Source organism: Syzygium oleosum, unplaced genomic scaffold, assembly GCF_021117445.2.
Source record: "Syzygium oleosum isolate NSW1041296 unplaced genomic scaffold, Sole_v2.1 Sole_v2.01, whole genome shotgun sequence".
NCBI classification, from domain to species: Eukaryota; Viridiplantae; Streptophyta; class Magnoliopsida; order Myrtales; family Myrtaceae; genus Syzygium; species Syzygium oleosum.
The window spans coordinates 35,500,882-35,524,813 of NW_026607485.1; the positions used below are offsets into that span (position 1 = coordinate 35,500,882).

The 23,932-nt window shown below is 38.2% G+C and overlaps 1 protein-coding gene across 4 annotated transcripts; it reads left to right on the plus strand.

The window, feature by feature from the left end:
- The first annotated feature begins 155 nt into the window (after positions 1 to 155).
- On the plus strand, positions 156 to 22,778 carry LOC115680376 (piezo-type mechanosensitive ion channel homolog). 4 transcript variants are annotated; one of them, XM_056315604.1, is made up of 22 exons: positions 156 to 355; positions 625 to 855; positions 1,937 to 2,017; positions 2,416 to 2,575; positions 2,660 to 2,817; positions 4,023 to 4,179; positions 4,288 to 4,474; positions 5,219 to 5,331; positions 6,395 to 6,479; positions 7,715 to 7,930; positions 8,010 to 8,187; positions 9,874 to 9,999; positions 10,142 to 10,315; positions 10,460 to 10,693; positions 11,294 to 12,838; positions 13,093 to 15,587; positions 16,068 to 16,463; positions 17,896 to 18,054; positions 18,202 to 18,711; positions 19,975 to 20,119; positions 20,222 to 20,366; positions 22,141 to 22,778. In XM_056315604.1, exons 2-22 carry the CDS (start codon positions 807 to 809, stop codon positions 22,274 to 22,276), a joined length of 7,449 nt encoding a protein of 2,482 aa, XP_056171579.1. In that variant the 5' UTR covers positions 156 to 355; positions 625 to 806; the 3' UTR covers positions 22,277 to 22,778. The 4 variants fall into 4 exon arrangements, with proteins under 4 accessions (XP_056171579.1, XP_056171582.1, XP_030460040.2 ...); XM_056315607.1 differs by lacking the exon at positions 156 to 355 and adding an exon at positions 409 to 426; XM_030604180.2 differs by lacking the exon at positions 156 to 355 and having other exon boundaries at positions 518 to 855.
- The last annotated feature ends 1,154 nt before the right edge of the window (positions 22,779 to 23,932 follow it).

Sequence of the window (23,932 nt, forward strand, 5' to 3'; positions counted from 1 at the left end):
ATATATATATATATATATATATATATATTGACCAAAATATTTTATATATTTATATATATATAAACTTTGAAGTTGACAATAATGCCCTCCCTTAAAAAGCGCAGCTTTATTTTTAACCTTCACAGCAACAACATTCCAGTTTAACTTCCCAAGGCACCACCACACCACCTTCAACAAATCCCATGCGCTGGGCCGAAAACCCACAGCTTTACAGCAAAAATCGTTGCTTTTTTAGCTTTTCCAATCTGATTTTTCACAACCCAATTTCGAAAAGCTCCACATGCAATCAGATCACAACAGGAGCAGGACCAAGAATCAAGAATTTTGCCGAAATCCCCATGCTTCGTAGCTCCGGGTACGCAGATTCTCTTGCAAATCTCTGTCACTCCGACACTAATCATCGTTTTCATGCAATCTAACAAACGGGTATGGTAGACTTCTGGTTGAGACTGGTAGTTGCGCATGTTTCTTTTCCCTCGGAGGAATTTTTCTCGGGGGTTGCATTCTGACAAGCAACGTCAAGTTCTGATTTTTTTTTTTCACCCATTTATCTGGGAAACTGACGAAGGTGGTTCTTGTTCCTGTTTTCTCCTTTTCTTGGAATGTGGTTTCTGTCCCGAGCAGAGGACGAACGGAGCTCCACTTTCTGGGATTGGAATTGCTGTTGCTGGATCACAATCAGGAGTTTCCATGAAATGGGTTTTCGTGATATAGGTTGAGATCGAAATCCCGAATTGTTGGAATTCGCGGAACACGGTATAAGGAAGGCGTTTGGTCGCAAGTTAAAAGGGGGGAAGCAAATTTCAATGGGGAGCTTCATTTCTGGAGTCTTGTTGCCTCTGCTGCTTTTGGCAGGTAGGAGTTCTGTCCATTTGTGCCGAAGGTCCTTTGTCTTCAGTGCGATTTTGTTTAATGTACGTACTAGCTAGAACATCGGGGGAAGTTGGAGATACTGTGAATGTTGTTCTTTCATTGTGCCTTTCTGGCAAGCTATTTTGTAGAATTTTAATGCGGGCTTTTCGCAAGTTTATGCAACTTCTTGTGTAGGCCCGTTGCTATTGGCTTTTCTGTACAACATTCTGTTTTGTCTCTAAAGTAGGCTTATCATGTGTTTGCTGTAATTACAGTTTTAGCTTTGTGGACTGGATGTAGGTTAAACGTTAGCGTTTTCTGAACGAGGTACTTGTTTTGCTGGCGCAATTTTGTCATGTACAAATGAAAAGAAGTTCAGTTTAGAGGAATCGTGCCATCTATGCTCGGATAGAAATAATCTCGTCCTTGTTTGAGTGGAAATGCTCACTAGGGACAAGATAAATGGTCTTCTTTCTCTATGGCTGTAATGAGTTTAATCCCTCTAATGCTCTTCAGTTTCATTTCTTGACACTGGCCGAAAGATGATCAGGAGTTGCCACTGGAAACTACCATTGAGTCTGTTGTTTGGGCTGAATTACAGATATAGCTGCCTGTTGTTTGGGCTATCTTTTAGCTGTCAACAAATGATTTTCCAGGGATTTGCCTCATTGATCCACCACTAGGATGTCTGTTAAAATTAATGATTTAGTTTCAGGGTATCACCAACAATAGGCTCTCCTTGCAACAGTGAAACTTGCTAATCAGAATGAAAGCATACCTACTAACATATGCATGTGAATTTTAAGATTCCCTCTCTCTCTCTCTCTCTCTCTCTCTCTCTCTCTCTCTCTCTCTATTTCTTTTTTCAACTAATAGTGGATTTTTCCCTAATCAATTTGCTGATTAAGTTCCCTGGTCGTTTTCATTTGTTGCTAATAGAGAAACAGGTCCTTTTGTTTCCTGTTTTTTCCTTTTCTATCCTTTGCAAAGTTGTTCATGATTACTCTCCCTTTTGAAGCTTACAGTATGGCATGGTTGCTTGCTTATTATGCCATATTAATATTATCAACTTCATGTGGTGCAGCTTCTTTAATCAACTGGAGTTTGATTTGTCTGGCAGATTTGATTGCATTCCTCATGTTTCAGTTTAACGTGTCGAAATTGGGTAAGCTACATTTCTTCTGTCTCTTATGACGTGAGTCCTTTTTCCTGATTGAGCAATCTTCTCCTCCTTCCTCTTCCATGTTTAATGGGTTTATTTTGTGAATTGGACATTTGAAGGAAAGAGATGCTCTTGAATGAGAAACCACAACTGCAAAATCCATATGGTGCATAAATTTCTTTATCACATGCTAATGGAAAATGATTTCTTATAATCTCCCATAGTGTTTTTCCACTTCACAGCAAAAATTTTGCATCGTAATGTTGTTGTCATGTTTGTTTCTCAGTAATTTTGTTACTGTTATCCTGTTTAATTCTTAATGAGTTTGTTGCAATAGTTTCCACCTGTTGCTTTATTTGGAATTTTTACGTGTACAAACATGGCATTTGTTTTACTTGTAGGCTTTCGTCGTCATGGGCCTCCCTGGTTGCTGTGGTCCATCATCGTGTTTTCCATACTTGTAATGCTCTGTGAATCACTATTTCTTATCGTATGGGCTATTCATGGGGGACGATGGAGCGAAGCGGATGCTTCATGGGCTAAGCTTTTTGGATTCCTGACGTGAGAGTTTATTTTTAGTGTGTTGTTCTTTCAATGAATCACGTCTGGTTTTTCTGACATTCTTCACGTCTGGTGTGTATGCAGAGTCCACTCCTGGAAAAATCCCTCAGCAATTTACTTTTTGGCATTACACCTTTTGGCAGTTATTGTTGCTTTTCTCCAAATCAACTGGAATAGGTTTGGTCCAATTATATCACCAGATTCATGTTGGGGGAGCTTTGTGTCTGTTATTCAACATTTGGGTGAGTAATTGTAGGAGACAATTTAGTATGTCTTCTCAACTTCATAAATTAATTAGCATGTCATCTCAAGTTCATAACTTACTCTCTGTAAATGTTGTCTGAGACATCTTGAAAATTATGTGGCTGGTTTAATATTTAGAGCGCCACGATGAAATATAATTCTACTGGAAAACTTTAATTTATTTCATCCAATTATGTCCTCATGTTTACGACTCAGTGGCTTTTATCAGTCAATGCTACAAGTTTGGAGAGGCCTCTGTTACAATTCCTATTTTATGTAGCTTGGTTGATACAGTAGAGATTACGAGAAAGATAAAGACCTAGGAATTGAAATGCAATCTGTTCATAATTATTCTTACGAGCCTAGATGAGGAAACTCTGCAATAAAAACCTTGACTGTGGTTTTTTCATGAACTTTGCATTTGAATGTCATGCATCTGTAAGGAGGTGCAATTTTAAGTCCAGTGTTGATGCCTTAGAGGAGGCAGACCATTAAGGAGCCGAGGTAATAGAAAGTTAGTGATGATTCTGATTGTCATGCTAATGTGGGTTAGTGCCGTAACTGTCAATTATTGATACATGCTTTACTTAGGTCTGGCTTAATGGCTTTGCAAGAGCAAGACAGCTTCAAGGAGAGGTTGCTTAGGACTTTCTTTGGTTTGTCAAATATCCTAGGGTCAATATTAAGAGGTTCAACAAAAGTGAAACCAAGAAAGTTTTGCGCAATCTTGCTTTGCCTACATCACCCAGATACCTAGCTGGAATATACACTTGCAGTGCTCTACGGTTTTAGGTACTTGTCAATTCACAGCCCTCAAGTGCTTCTGAGGAAGTCCAGATGTTAGACGAACCATATGGTATACTGCAACTCTGCTATTCATGCAAAGCTGTACAAATCATCTTGCATCAAGTGGGCTTCTATCTGACTAAAAAATATTCTTTGGTGTATTAGCAGAATTAGTTGTTAAGCTAACAGATATCCTCTTATATGTTATCTTAAATTTGGTTTCTCCCTCTTGCTAATGGGTTCGTGACTTTGACTTTGGTTGTAAGAAGAGTATATTCTTTATCATCGGTGAAGTAATATTCCACACGAGTGATAAGCTTTTGTCAGAAGAATTAATAGTCTTTAAGTCTGTTTTTAGCCCTACAACTGACAAGGTTGCTTGAATTTTCTTGTACCTGTCTGTCTTACAATATCATAGGTTCCCGACTGAGGATTGCTTTCTGTTTGGTGTTGCCTGCCGTCCAGCTTGTTGTGGGAATCAGCTACCCTTCATGGATTTCTCTGCCATTTTTTGTGGGCAGCTGTGTCGGCCTTGTAGATTGGTCTCTAAGTAGCAACTTTCTTGGTTTATTCAGGTGACTTATTCAGTGGCATGTAGAGTTTCTCTTCTTTTTCCTCATTCCATTTACACAACATGCCTGCTCTTAATGAATCTAGTGCTTTGCAATTATACGGTTTTGAAGGTGGTGGAGGGCACTTCAGCTTTATGCAGGCTTCAACATTGTTCTGCTTTATGTGTATCAGCTTCCCGTAGACTTCCCTGAGATATCAAATCGGGTAGCTGACTTCATTGGTTTATATAAAATATCCGCTACTACTGAGTGGCCAAAGATTTGTTCTGGTCTTTCCCTTGTTCTTTTCTATATGATGGTACGTAGCTTCGAGTTCTTTGATCAAATGTCTCCTGGTTGAGATCAGTAACATAGTTCCTTGTTGAGACAATTTGATTGTTTTGATCTCTGTCACGTGTTGCATTTTTCTCTTATTCTGGTTCAGCTATGTCTTTTTCTAGAAAACTTTATTTACAGCCTGTTTGTTGGGTTTTTTTGGGAGTACTATGCACTTACAAGGGTGACTTTACTCAAGTTATTGGGCCTCTTGGAACAGAAGCACTTTCATTTAGTCATTTAATTGGAGAGATGTTAGATCATCTAGCCAATGACAAAATTGCAATGCTTCAGTGGTTTTGTTGGCCTTAAAGTTGCATTTGGACATTGATCTCATGTTTCAGCTCTTTAACTAGTATAGAATGGATACCTATGACGTTTCCTTTGATGCATCAATATGTACCCAAAAATGTGGGTACATCACAGTCATGCACATTGTATAGGACATAGAGAACATATTACAAAATTAATATGCAGTAAGAGGTTAAAACATAATTGATGCTGTGAATATATAAGAGCATCATGTGTACAGCAGATATTCACTCACAACAAGAATTCACTGAAGTCACGATCTGGTCCAATTTTGCTTGCTTTCTCGTGATTGAAAACTGTTAGGTTGACAGTTAAACCATTTTTATTTGAATAGTAAAAAACCCTGATTGTGTTTGCTTGTTTGAGTGCATTTGTTGCTTTCATGTGGTTATAAGTACTTTCCTTTGTACTGCAGCTATCCCATGTCAAATGTAATTTAGAGGAGATGGATCTCATTCTATCAACAAATGAGAGTAGTTTGACAGAGCACCTTCTTCCTTCCAATTCATTTTTTATTCGCGAATCGAGGTACAGTTCCTTATTAGTTTTCTCCCCAGTTAAAGCTCTACCTTAAGTGATCATTTCTGTTTTTTACTGGTATGACAATCAAAATAGAACAATATCTGCATCCGCACGTTGCCCGAGCTCTTAACCATGCAACTGTAATTTTCTTTTTTTTGGGGGTGGGTTATAATGAATGATGAAATTTGACACTTCGCTCTCTATTTTCCCTCTTATTACTCTTTGACAGTTCCTACTGCTTAATAGAGAGGCTTTTCTTGCAGTCGCGATATATGTTCTCTGATGTTTTTGTGTCTGTCCAAGTGAGTGTAAGTTTCTAGGTGGGGGGATGTTCCATGGGTTAATAGCACCTTATATGTAAGCAACCTGAATAATGGATCATGCGTATAATTAATCTTGGTCTTATCACAGGTCTGTCCATTTTGCAACTGTTCAATCCCAGAGAATAGCATCTTAGTTTATTGTTTAACTTCAGAGGTTCCTAACATGAAATCACTAGATGGATAAAGCATATTATGTGTTGTTGCAGCATGTGTTTGCTGTCAAGTTTAGATAGGTGAATTTTGAGTTATTATCACCTGCCGAAATCCATGATACCCAAGGGAGGCCTTGCACCTAAAATCAACATCAAATAATATTGACTGTAGTGTTATTTTACATCTCATGTCAACTTTTTAAGTTGGATAACATCTTAACCTTTAACTGCATCCAAAAGATATTGGAACAGATATTCTAACATGATCTCTCTGCTTCTTAAGTGGAATGTGAAGTGGAGATTGAAAACATACATGGCATTGAATGTGATGGTTGCTTCTTTGTTATAATCGAGCCGTGGGAGGGTAATAGTTAACTAGAAGTGATAGTTGTAAATTTATTTTTTCCATTTGCGTGCTCTATTATATAATCTGTTGAATGACTTTGTCTCTACCTCCTTACCTGGAGATCAAAGTCTAGCTGCTACTGTTTGTCTGTCTTTGAAGGAGCAGACAGTATGAACTTTAGAAGATTCTTATGCCATTTTTGGCTTGAAATACCTTTATAATTGATGAATTACATTGTCTAATTACAGATCTGGCGTGAGACATACCAATGTGTTATTGAGGGGATCAGTTTTTCGAACCTTCAGTATCAATTTTTTCACATATGGTTTCCCGGTACACATTGCTAAAACTGTTATCATTCTCTCAACTTGTCTCTTTGTGATAATACGCATGATAATTGTCTTCATTCCTAGTTTCTTTTTTTACTTAATAGCATAATGTCGATTGTTAATGTTGACTTAATCCCAAATCTTTGTTTAATCCTACGCAATAGTGTTTCGTATTTAACATAATGTCTATAATTAGCTGTTCTTGGCTTTCTTTCGGATGGGAAATATGATACCAAGGAAATCTACATTAGAATGGATGAGTTCTTTTCTTTTTTTCCAAGACTAATTTGCTTTCATCTCAGTGTCAAACTTTTAAAAGGTTATGTCTTTAATAATACTGACCTATTCAGCATTCTGTGTGATGTATTTGTTGCTGATAAGATGGAGCTAATCAGTCACTACTCTCTGACCTTAATCTTTAACAGGCAAAATGACTCCTGAGTTATCATGCCACTTCTTCCATTAAATAGACGCAATACATGAGCCGTCAATCCAGCGACCCTTTTCTGTCATTAAATTGATCAAATTGAATAATCCTTTTCCCATTCTAGTTATGTGTGGTCCTAACTTCCTACACTGGCTTGAATCTCAATCCCTATAACTCACATGCCAAGTGGTTTTGGAAAGATTAAAATTTCCTAGGAAGGAAATATTAATTAAAATGCTTTAAAGTGATAAAGTTGAACATCTAGCATTTAGCTGATGTATACTAACTAGCGTTCAACTGATAGCCATTAGAGGCTTCATCTACATAATGGTTAGTAAATTTAGCTAAATAGGTATTTAAACCAAAAGCAGGTGGCATGTCACCAAGTGAGGGTATTCCAGATCTACATCAACCATCTCTGTGATTGATTATGGTTCTTTTTTTCCAGAAGTAAATGTGATAATCATTTGGTTGAATCAACAGACAATTCTGATGGCCAGTTGTTTTTGGAATAAGACAGGACAACTTACACTCCACATGGTGCCTGTCCAAAACTGAAAGTATTCAAAGTTCTTATTTGATTTCTAAAGCCTTGAATGAACTTTGATATCATTATTCCAGGGTTTCTTTTCACTGTAAAGGTGTTGCTTGTCTGAGGCGTGCCATGTGTGATTTTCTCTGAAGTCCATACCCTGCCTACAGTTTTCAATTTTCGAAATATGTGCGCGAGGGTTAAGCACTCAGGTGCTTGTGCACTTGTTTCTCAGTATTTTAGTTGTATATCTCTAAAACTTTGTCGTTGAACATGACAGGTCTCCTTGTTTGCCCTCTCATTTTGGAGTTTCCATTTTGCCAGCATATGTGCCTTCGGCTTACTTGCATATGTTGGGTACATTGTTTATGCCTTTCCTTCTTTGTTTCGATTGCATCGATTAAATGGGCTTCTGCTGGTCTTCATTCTCTTATGGGCCGTGGCTACATATGTATTCAATGTAGCATTTGCCTTCTTGAAATGGAAGCTTGGGAAGGTAGCTCCCTATCTTGCACTAAGTTTTACATCCTCTTCTTAGAAGGTACTAGTGATGTTAATAATTGATGCATGTTCAGGACATGGAAATCTGGGAGATGGTTGGTTTATGGCATTATCCAGTTCCCGGATTCTTTCTTCTTGCTCAATTCTGTCTCGGAGTTTTAGTCGCCTTGGGAAATCTTGTGAACAACTCCGTTTTCCTCAGCTTATCTGATGAGTATGGGCGACATCCAAATGATGACTCTTATGGAGAAGGTAATTTGGGAAGAGGTGGAGGAGTACTGTTATTTATTTCATCATGGGGATTGGCTAGTCATCCTTGCCATATGATCGTGTAATGTAATTGCTTTAGCTTGATAGTTTACTTTCCATTTGCGTGCATGGACCTTATGCATTGTTGTCGTTCCTGGTGTAGCTATTTTTGTTTTCAACATTCTGCAAATAATTTTTTACTAGCAACAGAGATCAATGTGAATTAGATGCTGTGGCATTTGAAAAGTCTGCAAAAGGTGGACTTTATTTGTCATATGTTGCAAAATACGGAAGCATCAGATATTAATGCTGTAAGTCGATAACCAGACAAGTTCATTAAATTCTGAAGAGGAATACCTGTAGTTGTATGGCATATTTATTTTCAGTCAGGGAAGTATGTTGCTGAATGTCAATAAACCTCTAGATAAGTAGTTCGTAGTAAATCCCTCAGCTAAATATTGTGTTGATATTATGTGTTCAGTGTGTTTGGGAAGAGTACGAAACTGCACATGATTCAATCTATCCTGGATTGTGATGGTTTAAAATATGAGAGATTCGAGAAAAATAGTCTAAGAATGTGTATCCAGGAATATTTGTGGGGTCCAAAATTGAGGATAGGATGTTAGAAACACAAAAGCGACACTTAGATGTGTGAGGATGACCTCAAGATTCTTCAATGAGAAGACATGACTTTATAGGATGGGATATGTTGAAAGGATATGGAGATGAACCCTTTAGAACGAACATTATTAGAAGGATCTTACAGAACATATGACATTGAATATTCCCTATCCTTGTAAGATTATTCATTTACCCCACTCCAGGTAGAGGAAAAGGTCCTTATCTAATGTTGAGGAGACTTCTTGTTGATCTTATGAATGATGGGCATGTTTATCTATCTGTCATGTTCTCATTTGTGAGTGCTACTTTGCATGAAAAATGTTTTTGAGTCATGTATTGTTCTTATTGCATAGCATCATATCCGAGTGCAGCCAATACGGAGTCTTGTTGACAATTGCCAGGTCATGATTTCAGAGAAACTAGTATCTGATGTTGTGGTCACTGTTTTAATGAAATTCTTGCTGCCCGTCATACATCCTGCCCCTGATAAGGAACTTGATGTAGCTTATCTACAAACTTTTGGGTCAGCATTCTGGCTGAGAATATTGCTTGTTAAAATATGATCATGATTCACCTAAAATGATGTTGATGGGTCAAAATGAGTGCTTTAAGACTGAGTAGGAAGCAACAATACTTCAAGAAGTAAGATATTGAATTTTAAACTCTATGGGATAAGGCAAAAAATGGGGTAATTTCGAGGATTGCTGGTTCATTTCTCATATGTTTAAGTTCAGTGATCTACTTCAGTATTTTGGTCATCCCTCCATTTTGCCTCAAAAAGGATCTAGTTTTATGATATTAAAGCACCATTGATGTATGTGTTTGGGTATAATATCTTAGTGGGGCATTGTGTATTAAATGAAGCTGACATAATCATGCTATGCTTTTATTATTCTTCCATGTTGGACAGAAGCACCTCAATATCCCTGTTTTATTTTGTCATGTCATATTTAGCTACACATTTCAATTTTCTAGACTTTTCATGTTAAAGTCATGTCTTGCTATATAACATCCTGAAATGGGTATATCTTCCAGTCTGTCTTCTGAAGTTATCTCTTTTGAATACAGTAGAGGATACCAAAGTATTGATTGTGGCTACTGTTGCTTGGGGACTACGAAAATGCTCACGGGCTATCATGTTGGCTTTGATATTTCTCATAGCAATGAAACCTGGTTTCATCCATGCTGTATATAGTAAGTAACTGCTGTATGCTTTCATATGCAATTTAATTGAGTTCTCACAACATCTAAATTTTTTTCCTCTTGTAATGCTTATTATGTGAGATAAATTTCCAGAATTTCACTAATTCTTGCATTTTTCTGATTTTTTCCTCAGTGATATTTTTTCTGATGTATCTATTGAGCCATGAGATCGGCAGAAAGATACGACAATCCCTGATTCTCCTTTGTGAAGCTCATTTTGCACTGCTTTACGTTCTTCGAATTAGTTTGATTTCGAGAACTTTAGAAGATACATCCTTATTGAGCATGCAAATTCTGTCCCAGTTAGGTATGCCAAACCTTTCCAGCTTCACTTTTACACCTATTCTTTCTTCTAAATTGCTGCTTATTGGATTGGTCTATATTCTGTTGCAAGAGTCTGAATTTTGTTGGTCTTTTGTTTTGGTGGGGTTGGCTGGGTAAATTGCTGCAGGTCTTCTGGATCGTGACAGTTCCTGGGACTTCCTTGAAATTGCCCTGCTTGCCTGCTTCTGTGCAATCCACAATCATGGTTTCGATATGCTATTTTCCTTCTCAGCGGTTGTGCAACATTCGCCTAGCACCCCAATTGGATTTAGCATTTTGAAAGCTGGTCTGAGCAAATCAGTTTTGCTGTCTGTGTATGCTTCTCCAAATACTAGATGCACCCAAGGAAACGCTTCCTCTGGTATAGTCTGTTATTCATTTACATCCAGCGAGAATGGGGTTAAACTTTACTTTTTGACACATTAAAGAGCATGCTGAAAGTGTAGTCTCCTTTAGAATTTGTCTGGACAACTGTTAAATCTATGGAGTAATTTTTTGAAGTGTAGTGCTATCTGCATATTGTATTTTTCCTTGAGTTTATTCTTATGTAGACTTCTGGAGACCATACAGTTGTACTATGTGTAGAGCAGTAGCAGGAATTTGAACAGAAAACTTTCTTGGGCACCGTTAAAATGAAGATGAATGGGGATCGTTTAATTCTGGATATAATATCAAGCCCACCATCCTCCGCCAAAATCTCTCAAACCCCAACACATCCCCTAAATTCCTCCATGGAGTTTCTGTATGAGAATTGATTATGCACTACTTTAATAGCATGCAAGTAATGACTGGGCTTTTTCTATTTAGATATGGTGGTGAACTTTTGACTAGTTATGCACTGTTCAGGATGCCAGATTCATTTGTAGAGGTTTATAGGGGAAAGGTTTTGTTTATTGTTTTTCTAATTTATACAACAAGTATAGTTTGCACTTCTAAAATGTAATTTCCTTTCAATTTCCAGAGAGAAGGATCGCGTCATTTCTTGGTACAATTGGGCAGAAGTTTCTATCTGTATATCGCTCATGTGGCACATATGTTGCTTTTTTGACAATCCTCCTAACAGTTTACTTGGTGACACCTAATTACACATCGTTTGGCTACATTTTGCTCCTCCTATGTTGGATTATAGGAAGACAACTTGTTGAAAGGACAAGAAGACACCTTTGGTTTCCATTAAAAGTATATGCTATTGCTGTTTTTATCTTCATATACAGCTTGAGCAATTTCTCCACCTTTGAGATGTGGTTGTCGGGGTTGATTGACCTTCAGTTTTACTTGGCCTACAACTCAGAAGCTTCGCTATTGCAGAATATTTGGCAGTCTCTTGCAATCCTGATTGTGATGCAGCTTTACAGCTATGAGAGGAGACAGAGCAAGTATATCCAAGCTGATGAATCCAGACTTATGGAATCTGGAGGACTTGGATTTATTAAGAGGCTCCTCATTTGGCACAGTGACAAGATAGTGTATATAGCAGTGTTCTATGCATCTTTGTCACCAATTAGTCTCTTTGGCTTCCTTTATCTGCTTGGTCTTGTCATATGTTCCCTTTTACCTAAAGCATCTCGAATCCCATCGAAGTTATTCCTTCTTTATACAGGAATTCTGGTGATGACAGAATATCTCTTTCAGATGTGGGGTGCCCAGGCAGGAATGTTTCCTGGACAGAATAACTTTAGTTTAGCCAATTTCTTGGGTTTTGAGTTATTTCAGTCAGGCTTTTGGGGTCTAGAGTTGGGTTTAAGGGGAAAAGTGCTGGTGATATCTGCTTGTAACCTTCAATACAATGTCTTCCGTTGGTTGCAAAAGGTACCAACTCACATTTTGAGCAAAGATTACACCAAAGAACCTTGCCCTCTGTTTGTATCAGCAGAAGAGGTGTTTACGGATTTTTCTAATTCGAACGGGGAAAGCAAGCCACCTGCAGATTCTCCTGCAATTACTTGTGAAGCGGAGGGCGTGAGAAGCAATTTGTCGTCCTCAGCCTCTGGTTTTTCTCAAGCATCAAATAATATACCCAAAGCTGGAGGCTCTGGGGGTGGCAGTGCTAAAAAATATTCCTTTGGATATATTTGGGGAAGCGCCAATGAAAGCCACAAATGGAACAAGAAAAGGATTATCACCGTGAGGAGGGAGAGATTTGAAACACAGAAGACAATCTTCATAGTCTATATAAAGTTTTGGATGGAGAATATGTTTAACCTCTTCGGCCTCGAGATAAACATGGTGGCCTTGCTCCTTGCCTGCTTTGCTTTGTTAAATGCCATTTCTATGCTATATATTGCACTTCTTGCTGCTTGCATACTTCTAAATCGCAATGTCATTCGGAAATTATGGCCAGCACTTGTCTTTTTGCTTGCTTCCATTCTTGTCCTTGAATACTTTGTCATTTGGAAGAGCACACTGTCTGCCAATCCACAGACATCAAGTGACGCTGAGGTACATTGCAACGTTTGCTGGCAAAGTTCAAGCTCACATTTACATTACTGTGAAAGTTGTTGGTTAGGTAAGGCGTCCTAGTAGTTTATTACTTTTGCCAGTTGAGAGTTTCTCTCCATTATTGCATGAGAGCACTCTTAATACTGAACAAAGCACCTTAGAGGCAAATCAACTCATCATAGTTTATATTGTTCATGATCTTTTTTCAGATGTCCCTTTGCTTACATGTTTATCAGTACATTTCACATCTTTCCTCTATGTTCATTATTTCTATAAGAGTGTTTTCTCAAAATCTGCGATATATGTGCAACTTTGATGCAGGTCTTACCATTGATGATTCTCGTGTCCTGATCAGTTACTTCATCGTCTTCATGCTTGCTTGTTTAAAACTTCGTGCCGATCACAGGTCCAGCTTTTCAGGGTCATATACTTACAGAGAAGTGATATCTCAACGCAAAAACATATTTGTATGGAGAGACCTCTCATTTGAAACAAAAAGCATGTGGACAGTTCTTGACTACCTGAGGCTATATTGTTATTGCCATCTTTTGGATCTAGTGCTTGCTTTAGTTTTAATTACTGGGACCCTGGAGTACGATATCTTGCATCTTGGATATCTTGCCTTTGCTCTGGTTTTCTTTCGAATGAGACTCACAATATTGAAGAAGAGAAATAGGATTTTCAAGTTCTTGCGGATGTACAACTTTGCAGTTATTGTTCTATCTCTTGCATATCAATCTCCTTTTGTTGGGGATTTTTGTGCCAAAAAATGCAAGACAGTAAATTATATGTTTGAGGTGATTGGTTTTCACAAGTATGATTATGGTTTCCGCATCACCGCAAGATCTGCACTGGTTGAGATCATTATCTTCATTCTTGTGTCAGTGCAATCATATATGTTTTCTTCCCAAGAATTCGACTATGTCTTCCGATATCTTGAAGCGGAGCAAATTGGTACGATCGTAAGTGAACAAGAGAAGAAAGCAGCATGGAAGACTGCTCAGTTACAGCATATTCGTGAATCTGAGGAAAAGAAACGCCAGAGAAACATGCAAGTGGAGAAAATGAAATCTGAGATGGTCAACCTGCAAATTCAACTTCATAGTGGAATCCCCACTGCAAACTGTGACAGCACTTCTCCAAGTAGCGAAGGGCTTCGGAGGAGAAGGATCTCTTTAATTTCAAATAAAGATGCTGGGATGTGGGATAAAGAGAATAGGTTGCCAAGAAGACAAGATCATGCTGTCAGCGATGAGTCTGTATTTCCTTTTGAATTTTATGATTCTCCTGCTAGTATGAATGCTGAAAGTCTTCATGTAGTGAATTCAGCTGATCATTCATTTGAGTTTTCCCATTGCGAGATCACTGAGGCTGAGGAGGATGGTGGAGGTTCTTTATATGATTCAGATAAGAAAGAGAAAGTCAGAGGTCAAGGTAAGGATAACCCTATAGTTTCTGCTGTACAGCTTTTAGGAGATGGTGTTTCCCAGGTCCAATCTATCGGAAACCAGGCAGTTAGTTCTCTCGTAACCTTCTTGAACATCAAGCCAGAAGATATGGATGCTCATGAGCCCGCAACACAAGATGATGGAAAGTATGAAGATATGGAAAGCCAGAACCTGGGATTTACAGATTTGAATCGTTCTTCATCTCTGCAATCCGATAAGAGTGCCGATGCCGCAAGTCTCCAACTAGGGAGGATATTATTTCATATATGGTCCCAGATGCAGTCCAATAATGATATCGTGTGTTACTGTTGCTTCGTTCTGGTCTTCCTGTGGAACTTCAGCCTTCTGTCAATGGCGTATCTTGCTGCACTCTTTTTGTATGCCCTTTGTGTAAATACGGGTCCCACTTATATCTTCTGGGTTATTATGTTGATCTACACGGAAGTTTATATTTTACTTCAATATCTTTACCAAATTATCATCCACCACCATATCTGGACTGCTGATTCGGGCCTCCTTCATGAGTTGGGATTTCCTGAACATAAAATGACATCTTTCTTTGTTATTGGGATACTGCCGCTATTTCTAGTCTACCTATTTACCCTCATACAGAGTTCAATAACTGCAAAGGATGGTGAATGGACGTCGTCCACTGAAGTAAATTGCCGTAGGGTGAATGCTCTGTGCAGAAAAGACATCCTTGTCAGGGATAGCTTGAGCAAGAAAGTTGAAGAGCTGCTATGCCACATTATAAACATGGTTAAAATGATGATCAGAAACTTCTTTTGGTACTGGAAGTCACTGATACGGGGGGCAGAATCTCCACCTTACTTTGTTCAGGTGTCCATGGATGTTGGTTCATGGCCTGATGATGGGATTCAGCCAGAGAGAATAGAATCTGGAATAAACCAATTGCTGAGAATAGTTCACAGTGAGAGATGCACAGATAGAAATCCTAATCTTTGCCCAGTTTCTAGTAGGGTTCATGTTCAAAGCATTGAAAGAAGCGAAGAAAAGACGAATGTAGCTTTGGCAGTTTTTGAGGTAATATATGCCTCACCTCCAACAGGGTGTGCTTCCGCGGAATGGTACAGGTCATTAACTCCTGCAAGTGATGTAGCAAAAGAGATCACTATTGCACAGCAATCTGGATTTGTTGAAGAAATGGGATTCCCTTATAGCATACTTTCTGTAATAGGAGGTGGCAAAAGAGAAATTGATCTGTATGCCTACATTTTTGGTGCAGATTTGACTGTTTTCTTTTTGGTGGCTATTTTCTATCAATCTGTCATAAAAAATAAAAGTGATTTTCTTGATGTATCTCAGCTCGAAGATCAATTTCCAAAGGAATTTGTCTTTATACTAATGGTAAGTCATTCTTCACCATTCTGTAGCTTTTCTTTCTGGTGACGATTGTGTCCATTCCAAAGGAATCCAAGCAGATGGTTTTACTCAGCTCGAATGTATCAACCGTACACTCTCACCAATTTGTTTGGTCGTTTGTGAATGTCTTTTTCTAAATTGTAGATTTGAAGACTTTAAAAATATACCTAAAATTACCCACCTGCGCATGGCCGAGTTGGTGGGAAAAAAAAATATATATATATATATATACCTAAAATTTAAAGTTCTGTGCTCTAGAATTAATTGAATGTTTTTCTTCAATTATCGGCTAGTTATGTGGCTAATAATGTCATTTACTGGTATATGACATCAGTTCTGAGTATTCTTTGCCTACTTAGCACAGTCAGTTAAAGTTGTGACACTTCAGTCATTATTTTCTAGTATTCTTCTGGGCTAGCATGACATGTCAATTTGCTTCTTACTGCATTAAGTTCTTTCTTGCAGATAATCTTCTTCATGATCGTGGTTGACCGCATAATTTACCTATGTTCATATGCGCTGGGGAAAGTTATTTTTTATCTTTTCAGTCTCATTCTTTTCACATACTCGGTAACTGAGTATGCCTGGCGCTTGGGGCCTTCCCAGCAACAAGCTGGAGTTTTAGCTCTTCGTGCTATATATGTAGCAAAAGCTGTTTCTTTGTCACTACAAGCCATACAAGTACGCTATGGCATTCCTCATCAAAGCACCTTGTATCGACAGTTTTTGACCAGTCGAGTCTCTCGGGTCAATTACTTAGGCTATAGGCTGTATCGTGCTTTGCCATTCCTTTATGAGTTAAGGTGCGTGCTGGACTGGTCATGCACAGCCACATCCTTGACTATGTACGACTGGTTAAAGGTAAATTTCTCTCCCTTCGCACCCCCACCCCGTCCCTTTCCCTGAGAAATAAAAGGGCACATGAGTGTGTCCTGATGCTGATCTTGTTGCTTGAACAAATTTCTTTTGTTTTGGGAGTAGTGACGTGCATAAATTCCATGCTCTTATTTTAGTCTCAGGTACTTGGATCAAATTAAGCTCACTCAATGTTATAGGAAACAAAAGGAATAAGTAGCCGATTGTTCTTCGGAAAGAGGAAATTTTATAATTACAATACCTGGCTGCTTGATCATCAATCTCATCATGTGTACTCCATTGCGAGACTTTTTACGTAGCTAGAGAATCTCATTACTTGGCGAATCATGTTGCGATACCTCAGAACATAGTGTAGTGAACTTCTAACGGCAGTTGACTTTAGATAGTGGAATAAGATGATGAGTTTTGCTCTGTCCTTATTCACTAATGCCAGTTTTCTCTAGTCTCTATTATTTTCTTTCAACAGTGGTTATTGGTTCTTGGATTTGAGGTACAGCTACATAGCTTGGACTTCACTTGACTGGCCAACTCTTGAGATGAAAAAGATATCCCTTGACAAGTTGATGAAGCATGTATACTCTTGCTTCAGCATCTTTTAGTTCTTCCATCCTTATAGAACCTCCAGTTTAAGGATGATTAAGCCGATATTTAGCTTTGGAACAGTTTTAGAGGCTCCATGAACACCTTTTAGTGTCTTCGTTGGATCTGTAAGACCCGTTGATTGTTCTAGAGAATGGAATGTAAAGCATTTCTTCCTCTGTCACCTTCCTTTCCTTCCCCTGGCCTTGAGGTTGAACTCAGACTCTTTGATTCACATTTTAATGGCTAACTCAAGTACTTTTCCCGCCCCACCCTAGTTTTGTCATATCTGGTAGTGTTCTAGATGAGCCTTAAAGATCTGCTGCCATAGGATGGCCCCTTTGTTTTATTCTCTTCTTTTACCAATTTTCCATCTTCCACATAGTTGAGAAGTGAGAATAACATAAAAAGAATATAATCATGGGGACTTTGATGTTAATTAAGTTATCTTCTGGACTTATTCTACCAACATTTATTTATGTGGTTGTAGTAAAGTGGGAAATGTCATGAAGATAACCACCATGAAATCATCTGTAGACACATTTAAGGATTTCAAGTAGAATAAATGTGCTAATGGTGATAAATGTGGTATTGAATATATATTCTTTCTTCAGGGAGTCAATTTTATCTGGTGCCTCTTGCTGCATTATTTGAAAACTTTTCTAGTATTGACAGACAATCTTGTTGCTCTGTGATTTTAGTTCTTATCTTTCAATATAATGCGAAAGTATCTTTGGTTCACAATCTAAGAATAATCAACATAATTACCTCTGAGGCTATTCGATGGACTTTGCATGCGTGTATGGTGCATAGACTGATTCAATGCCTTCTCTCTTAGTTGGAGGACATTTATGCGAGCCTATACCTGGTCAAGTGTGATGCGGTCTTAAATAGAGCCAAGCACAAACAAGGAGAGAAACAGACCAAAATGACCAAATGTTGCAGTGGCATCTGTCTATTTTTCATATTGATATGTGTTATCTGGGCCCCAATGCTGGTAAGACATCAGAATCTTGTTAACTCTACGTGAAGTTATTTATCTTCCAGTTCTTGTAATATACATTTAGAACTTGTCAGTAAAAGGCTCATTAGACTGTTGTAGATGAAGTACACTCAAGTGACTTTTCCCCCTTGACTTTGTCAGATGTACAGCAGTGGTAACCCGACTAATATTGCAAATCCCATCAAAGATGCCAGCGTTCAGATTGATATCAAGACCATCCGTGGAAGGTTAACTTTGTATCAGACTACTCTATGTGAGAAGCTCCCATGGTACGAGCTCAACACTGACGTTGATCTAGATCCTGAAGGTTACTTGGATACTTTTGATAAGAATGATATCCAATTGATATGCTGCCAAGCTGATGCAAGCGAGTTGTGGCTTGTCCCCAATGCGGTTCAGTCTGGATTTTCCAAGTCCCTTGAACACGATATGGACATGGGTATATCGTTTACCTGGGTACTTGCTAGGAACCGACCCAAAGGAAAGGAACTTGTCAAGTATGAGAGACCTGTTGATTCTCAGGATCTTCCGAATAGAGCAAACATCCAAAAGGTCCTCAATGGCTCCAGCAACAGCTTTAGGATACATAATATCTATCCCAGGTACTTCCGTGTCACAGGTTCCGGTGAAGTCAGACCTCTTGAACAGGAGGTAAGTTGGTTAGTCAGTCATTGGTCAATTGTTTACCTACATACTCTCTCTCTCTCTCTCTCTCTCTCTCGCATATACGTGCACACATCACACACACAAACTGCAAAGAAGCACATATGCTGACTAAATCGGTGAAAATACAGGTGTACAATTTACATTCTGACTAACTCAATAAATTAGGATACATGTAAGAAATTAGCCAGACGTATGTTGCTAGTGTAATTTAAGAATATTCACACTAAAGCATATTTCTTATGGCTTTATGGCAAGTTGATTGTGCAATTTTACTTTATTACAGCAATTGAATATGAGAATGGTGCAGGAGACTCAAGCTTAGAGCAAAAATTGCATGTAAACTGATACTTTTGATGGTTCAGATCCATTCTGTTCTTGCATTGTTCTATATTCAAAAGCTTGACTTATTAGAGAGAGGCGTGATCATCCATGGGCTAACATATTGGTTTGAGCCCAAAAATGTGAAAGTCGTTCTAGAATAGAGAGGAAAATAGGGGTAGATATATAATTAATTCCCTCTAGGATATGATGCTAAGATTCATGGGACACCTGCCATTGTATATACAATCTTTTGCTGATTGATAAATGCATGGTTTATATATGAGAATTCTGGAAATCGCAAAGTGAATTCCACATGACGTAGCTTGAATTTCCTGTAAAAAAAAGCGGTCATGGCATCCTTTTTCTCTCACTTCTGGCTGTGGGTAATATCAAATTCTTTGTCAAAAGAATGAGGGCCAAAAAAATCTTACATTAACTACTTCTTGAATGGGAGATGTGCTCCAAAGAGTTTCTTTTCATAACATGTACTCATTTTTCTTTAGATAATTCCACCAAAAATTTTTGGCAATGGTGGGAGAAACAGGGAACCGATATATTGACATGTGTAGCTTATGATGTCTCCACTCCATATTGCTTGAAATAAAAGAACTGAACCCATCAGGATCAAATTAACAAATTGACAAAGAACTGCTCGATCATATCATGAAGTTAGATGACATGAAAGAGGGGAGCCCATCCCTTCTCAATTTTAACTAGGTAGTGGACTGAATTTCTGCAGTAATTTGTCAACATTGTTGCTACCTCGATTGTTTGTCTCCATTGGTGGTTCTGTTAGTATTAAAATCAATGATGTGATACATGGCAGCTGGGAAAGCTTTTAGATCTTTATTCTCCTCTTTGGGCTTGTACTTGTACTTGCATACCGATATGAATTTCAAAGACAGCTGATCCACCATAAACTATCAGGTGAATGCAGTTAGTGCAGACCTTGTCATGAATCGTGCAGAACAGCAGTGGTGGTCCTTCCACGATATAAATTCATCAGATGTCAGTGGATGTGGAGGATTGAAGGGACCAATGGCAATTGTAGTGTCTGAAGAAACACCCCCCCGTAAGTTATAAAAGTATAGATTGTTTTCTCTAGTGAATCAGAGAACTATCATTATACTGCGTGACAATTGCAGTTGACTAATTTTTTGAATATATGTTTTAGAGGGTATCCTTGGTGACACGCTTAGCAAGTTCAGCATCTGGGGCCTCTATATTACTTTTGTGCTGGCTGTTGGTCGCTTTATCAGACTTCAGTGTGCTGACTTGAGAATGAGAATACCCTATGAAAATCTACCTTCGTGTGACAGGTAGTAGATTTCCATTTTGCCTTCTTTCTATTTTCTCATCACCTTGATCCCCATATATGCTGATAACATTATATGGTATGATGGATGTCAGTTGTCATTATTTTTTTTTTTTCAAGCTTGCTTGCCAGAAACAATTCGATAAGAGTACTTTATTTCTCTCAATAAAACTGTGAATAAGTTTGAAATGAAATGCCTTTATAAAATAATGCTACTCTTGCATAACTAGGGTCCAGATGTATATTGGTGTACCTTGCATTGTGAATGTTAGCTTTAAGAGCAATGGTCTAAATTATAGAAGAAGGTTTGTTTTTTTTGTTTTTGTTTGGAATAGCCAATTAATTTAATGCTTTAAGAGTGCACTGTTCTCGAGAATAATGTGTGAAGACAAATCGAATCTTACTTTTGATGAATAATTATGACTTGTAGGTCTTGCATATTTACGGTCCGTCTTAGTTGAGGTTTATATTAGTTTGAGACATGAAAATTCCGGTCCGAGTCTAATTTTTTATCAGCTTTTCAAATAGCAATACGATATTTGGTAGAGTGCCAGTTCCGTATGTATCTACTTTTTCTTTTCTCTATCTGTTGTTCCTGAAGAAAGCAAAAAAATGGATGAGGTGTTGTTTCCTTGAGCCAAAGCAAAAGGCCTTGTCTATATTTTCCAAAATCAATATATTAAGGGCGGGGCTCTTTCCACACCTTTGTTGGCTAAAATACACCCTTTCTAGTTAACTGACCAAATCACCCTTTAAACAGCAATTACTCTTCATAGTTACTTTTTCTAGTGCAAATTCATAAATGATTTATTATTAGTTTACTATTTTATTTTACTTAAAAGATTTTTCTTTTGTACTCTTTGAACCTAGAACAAAAGGAAATTTTATTTAGTCACCGAAAGGAGGAACAACCCATTGAAAGAAGAATACAGAGGGGGAAATCAAATTCGACTTTTGAATTTTTTGTTACGTGTAATCTTGAACACATAGTGACACCTGCAAGATTAAAAAATGCTCAAGATTTGGTGGAAATGAGCCGATTTGAAGATAAATAAGACATCATTTTTTAGATCTAGCAAGGAGGTTTTTAGTTCTTCCTTTTTTCGTGCTTCTAGTTTGACTTTGGTTGAATTCATGTGCACAAGAAGTAAAGCTAAATAACCCGAATACAATAGAGAAAGTGGTGATCTGATTCTCCGCGATAGGGCCAATGACATGAAAGTGATTATTTGGTTTGGATTACATGATATGCACATCAGAAGATAATTATATGTGAGACAGATATAATATATATTTGATTTATTTAGAGAGTAGTTTGGTCAATCAATTTTAAAATGGTGTGTTTTAGCCAAAAAGGGCATGAAAAAGCCCACGCCTAAATTATAATGTAACTTTTAAACATAATGAAGAACTTTAGGGTGACTTTAGATAATGACATTCATATATTTTTAGATATTTGAGGTGCTTAACATTAAATAAAATTGAACTCTAAAAGTTCAAGAAAAAGACAGGCTAAAAGTAAAAGCCGCACCAAATTCCCACTGTTGTAGCAGTTCTCTTGGTAACAAAACTCTGGTATTGTAATAACTAGCAACCATTGTGCTTGTGTTACCTTCACTCAAGATTACTTTCAGTTCTCATTTACCCTTATCTGGAATTACTACTTTTCTGGCTTATCTAACTTCACTATAGAAAAGTTTCATAAAAGATGTTGGATAAAGCATCCACTGGTATAGTTTACTACACATAATAAGCAGCAGATATTTGGCTTGTGATAGGTTGATGGCAATTTGCGAGGATATATATGCTGCAAGAGCAGAAGGTGAACTTGGAGTGGAGGAGGTCCTTTACTGGACACTAGTGAAGATTTACCGGTCCCCACACATGCTTCTTGAGTATACCAAACCCGACTAGGTCATGCAAAACAGGATCCAAATCTTGATCTCATCCAAATTGGGAGTTTGGCGAGCATTCGGTCGAGAAGCTGACAACATGTTCCATGCATTGGAGCTAATGAGCCCCAGGATCTGTGCTCTTTATTCAGAGGACTTGGGTCTGTTTCTTGATAGAAATAGGCCTTGCTCTTCTGATTTACATTGGTCTGTGTACATCGTGGATTGTGCTTTTAATGCTGGCTCCCACACTGGGTACGCAATGGCCAAAGCGCAGGTTTTTCCAAGCAACTGAAGGTGACCCTTCTTTTGCCTCTAGGCTTAGATGTACATACCCTGTTACTGCCCCATGTAAGTTGCTGAGTTGTTTGTATTAGAAGAGAAATGTAGGTTCCTAGAAGGTGATACTTGGTGAACCCTTGATAACATTCTTTTGTTTGTAAATACTTTTGAGCAAGTTGGAAAAAAATAGGCTCTCTATTGTAAGCAAGCTTGTGAAATGGAATATATGCGACTGTCCCAAAGACTTTTGTCTACTTATCTTGCAGATTGGAGCTTCGTGCAGTGCTTTGAGGAAGAACATGCGATACCTACGTTGGTGGAAACACAAGCTTTTATGATATTTTCTGGAGAAAGAAAGAAGTGGGAAAATGGGGAGGTAAGATCAGCACTATGCATTCGGAAGGAACAAGAGCTTTGCATATGCTTACTATTCTGCATGAATAAAGGAGGGAATGGAAGTTGAACCCTAACAGACATTTTGTCAACTAAACTAACTTTGTTCATAGCAAAAGGTGCAAGGATTAATAGTTTTCCACATGATCATCTTTGGTCCAGTTATTCCTCACAATTGGAACATGAGAAGTTTCCATCCAAGTAGATGTTTTTGGATCAGTAGCTTAATTTGTTCCAAAGACCAATGCCCGCTTCGATAAGAAATTGACAGATGGATCGTGCTTTGGATTCTCCATTTGGTGCTGTTACGTCTTCAATTTGTTTTAGTCAGTTCGTGCTCTGGCCAAAATGAACCGCTAGTTCTTGCAAATCTGTATGGCCTTAATACTATGTAAGATATAGACTGTATCTCGATAACAAGATCTGTTCCCTTCCATGAGAGTATTTGGTTTGAGTTTTCTGTTTGGATGCTTTGGAATTCGAAGGCAGCAACAAATCCAGGAAGCCGCAGGGTCATCTAACAATGTCTTAATTGAAATGTAATGGAAGATAAGGTTTCATTTCCTTACCGAGATTGAGGTATGATTTCTTTTTTTCATTTTTTTTGGTTTATGTTGGCCAACGATGGAGCACATGGAGTGTGTGCTCAGTAACAGTAGGGGTTTGCGTACACAATGATGGAATTTGGAGATCAGGAAGTTCCAAAGAGTGAAACTCTGTCTTTCTTGGATTCATTCTGCAAAATGATGGAGAAATAGACACGGACGTCGCTCATATTAGTGTCTGCAGCAAATAGAAGGCCGCTAGATGCTTGTGATTATGAGCTGGTCAGTCGGGATGAAAGGGTAGAGAGACGAAAAAACGACTTTGAAGGAGACAACACGTAGTAAAAGTTCTAGAGCTACTACTTAGATCTTTCAGAATACTTGAAAGAGAATCGAGTGCGATGACAAAAGAAGATTCATATAGACAATCCCCTCCAGGGAAATATAGCCGTCTTGCC

What these genes read in the sequence shown, in the direction of transcription:
- LOC115680376 (XM_056315604.1), top strand. Translation starts at nt 807, where the DNA reads ATGGGGAGCTTCATTTCTGGAGTCTTGTTGCCTCTGCTGCTTTTGGCA. An exon ending in GTCTGTTATTCAACATTTGG is followed by an intron (nt 2,818 to 4,022) that starts GTGAGTAATTGT and finishes ACAATATCATAG; the next exon opens with GTTCCCGACTGAGGATTGCT. An exon ending in GCAAATTCTGTCCCAGTTAG is followed by an intron (nt 10,316 to 10,459) that starts GTATGCCAAACC and finishes AAATTGCTGCAG; the next exon opens with GTCTTCTGGATCGTGACAGT.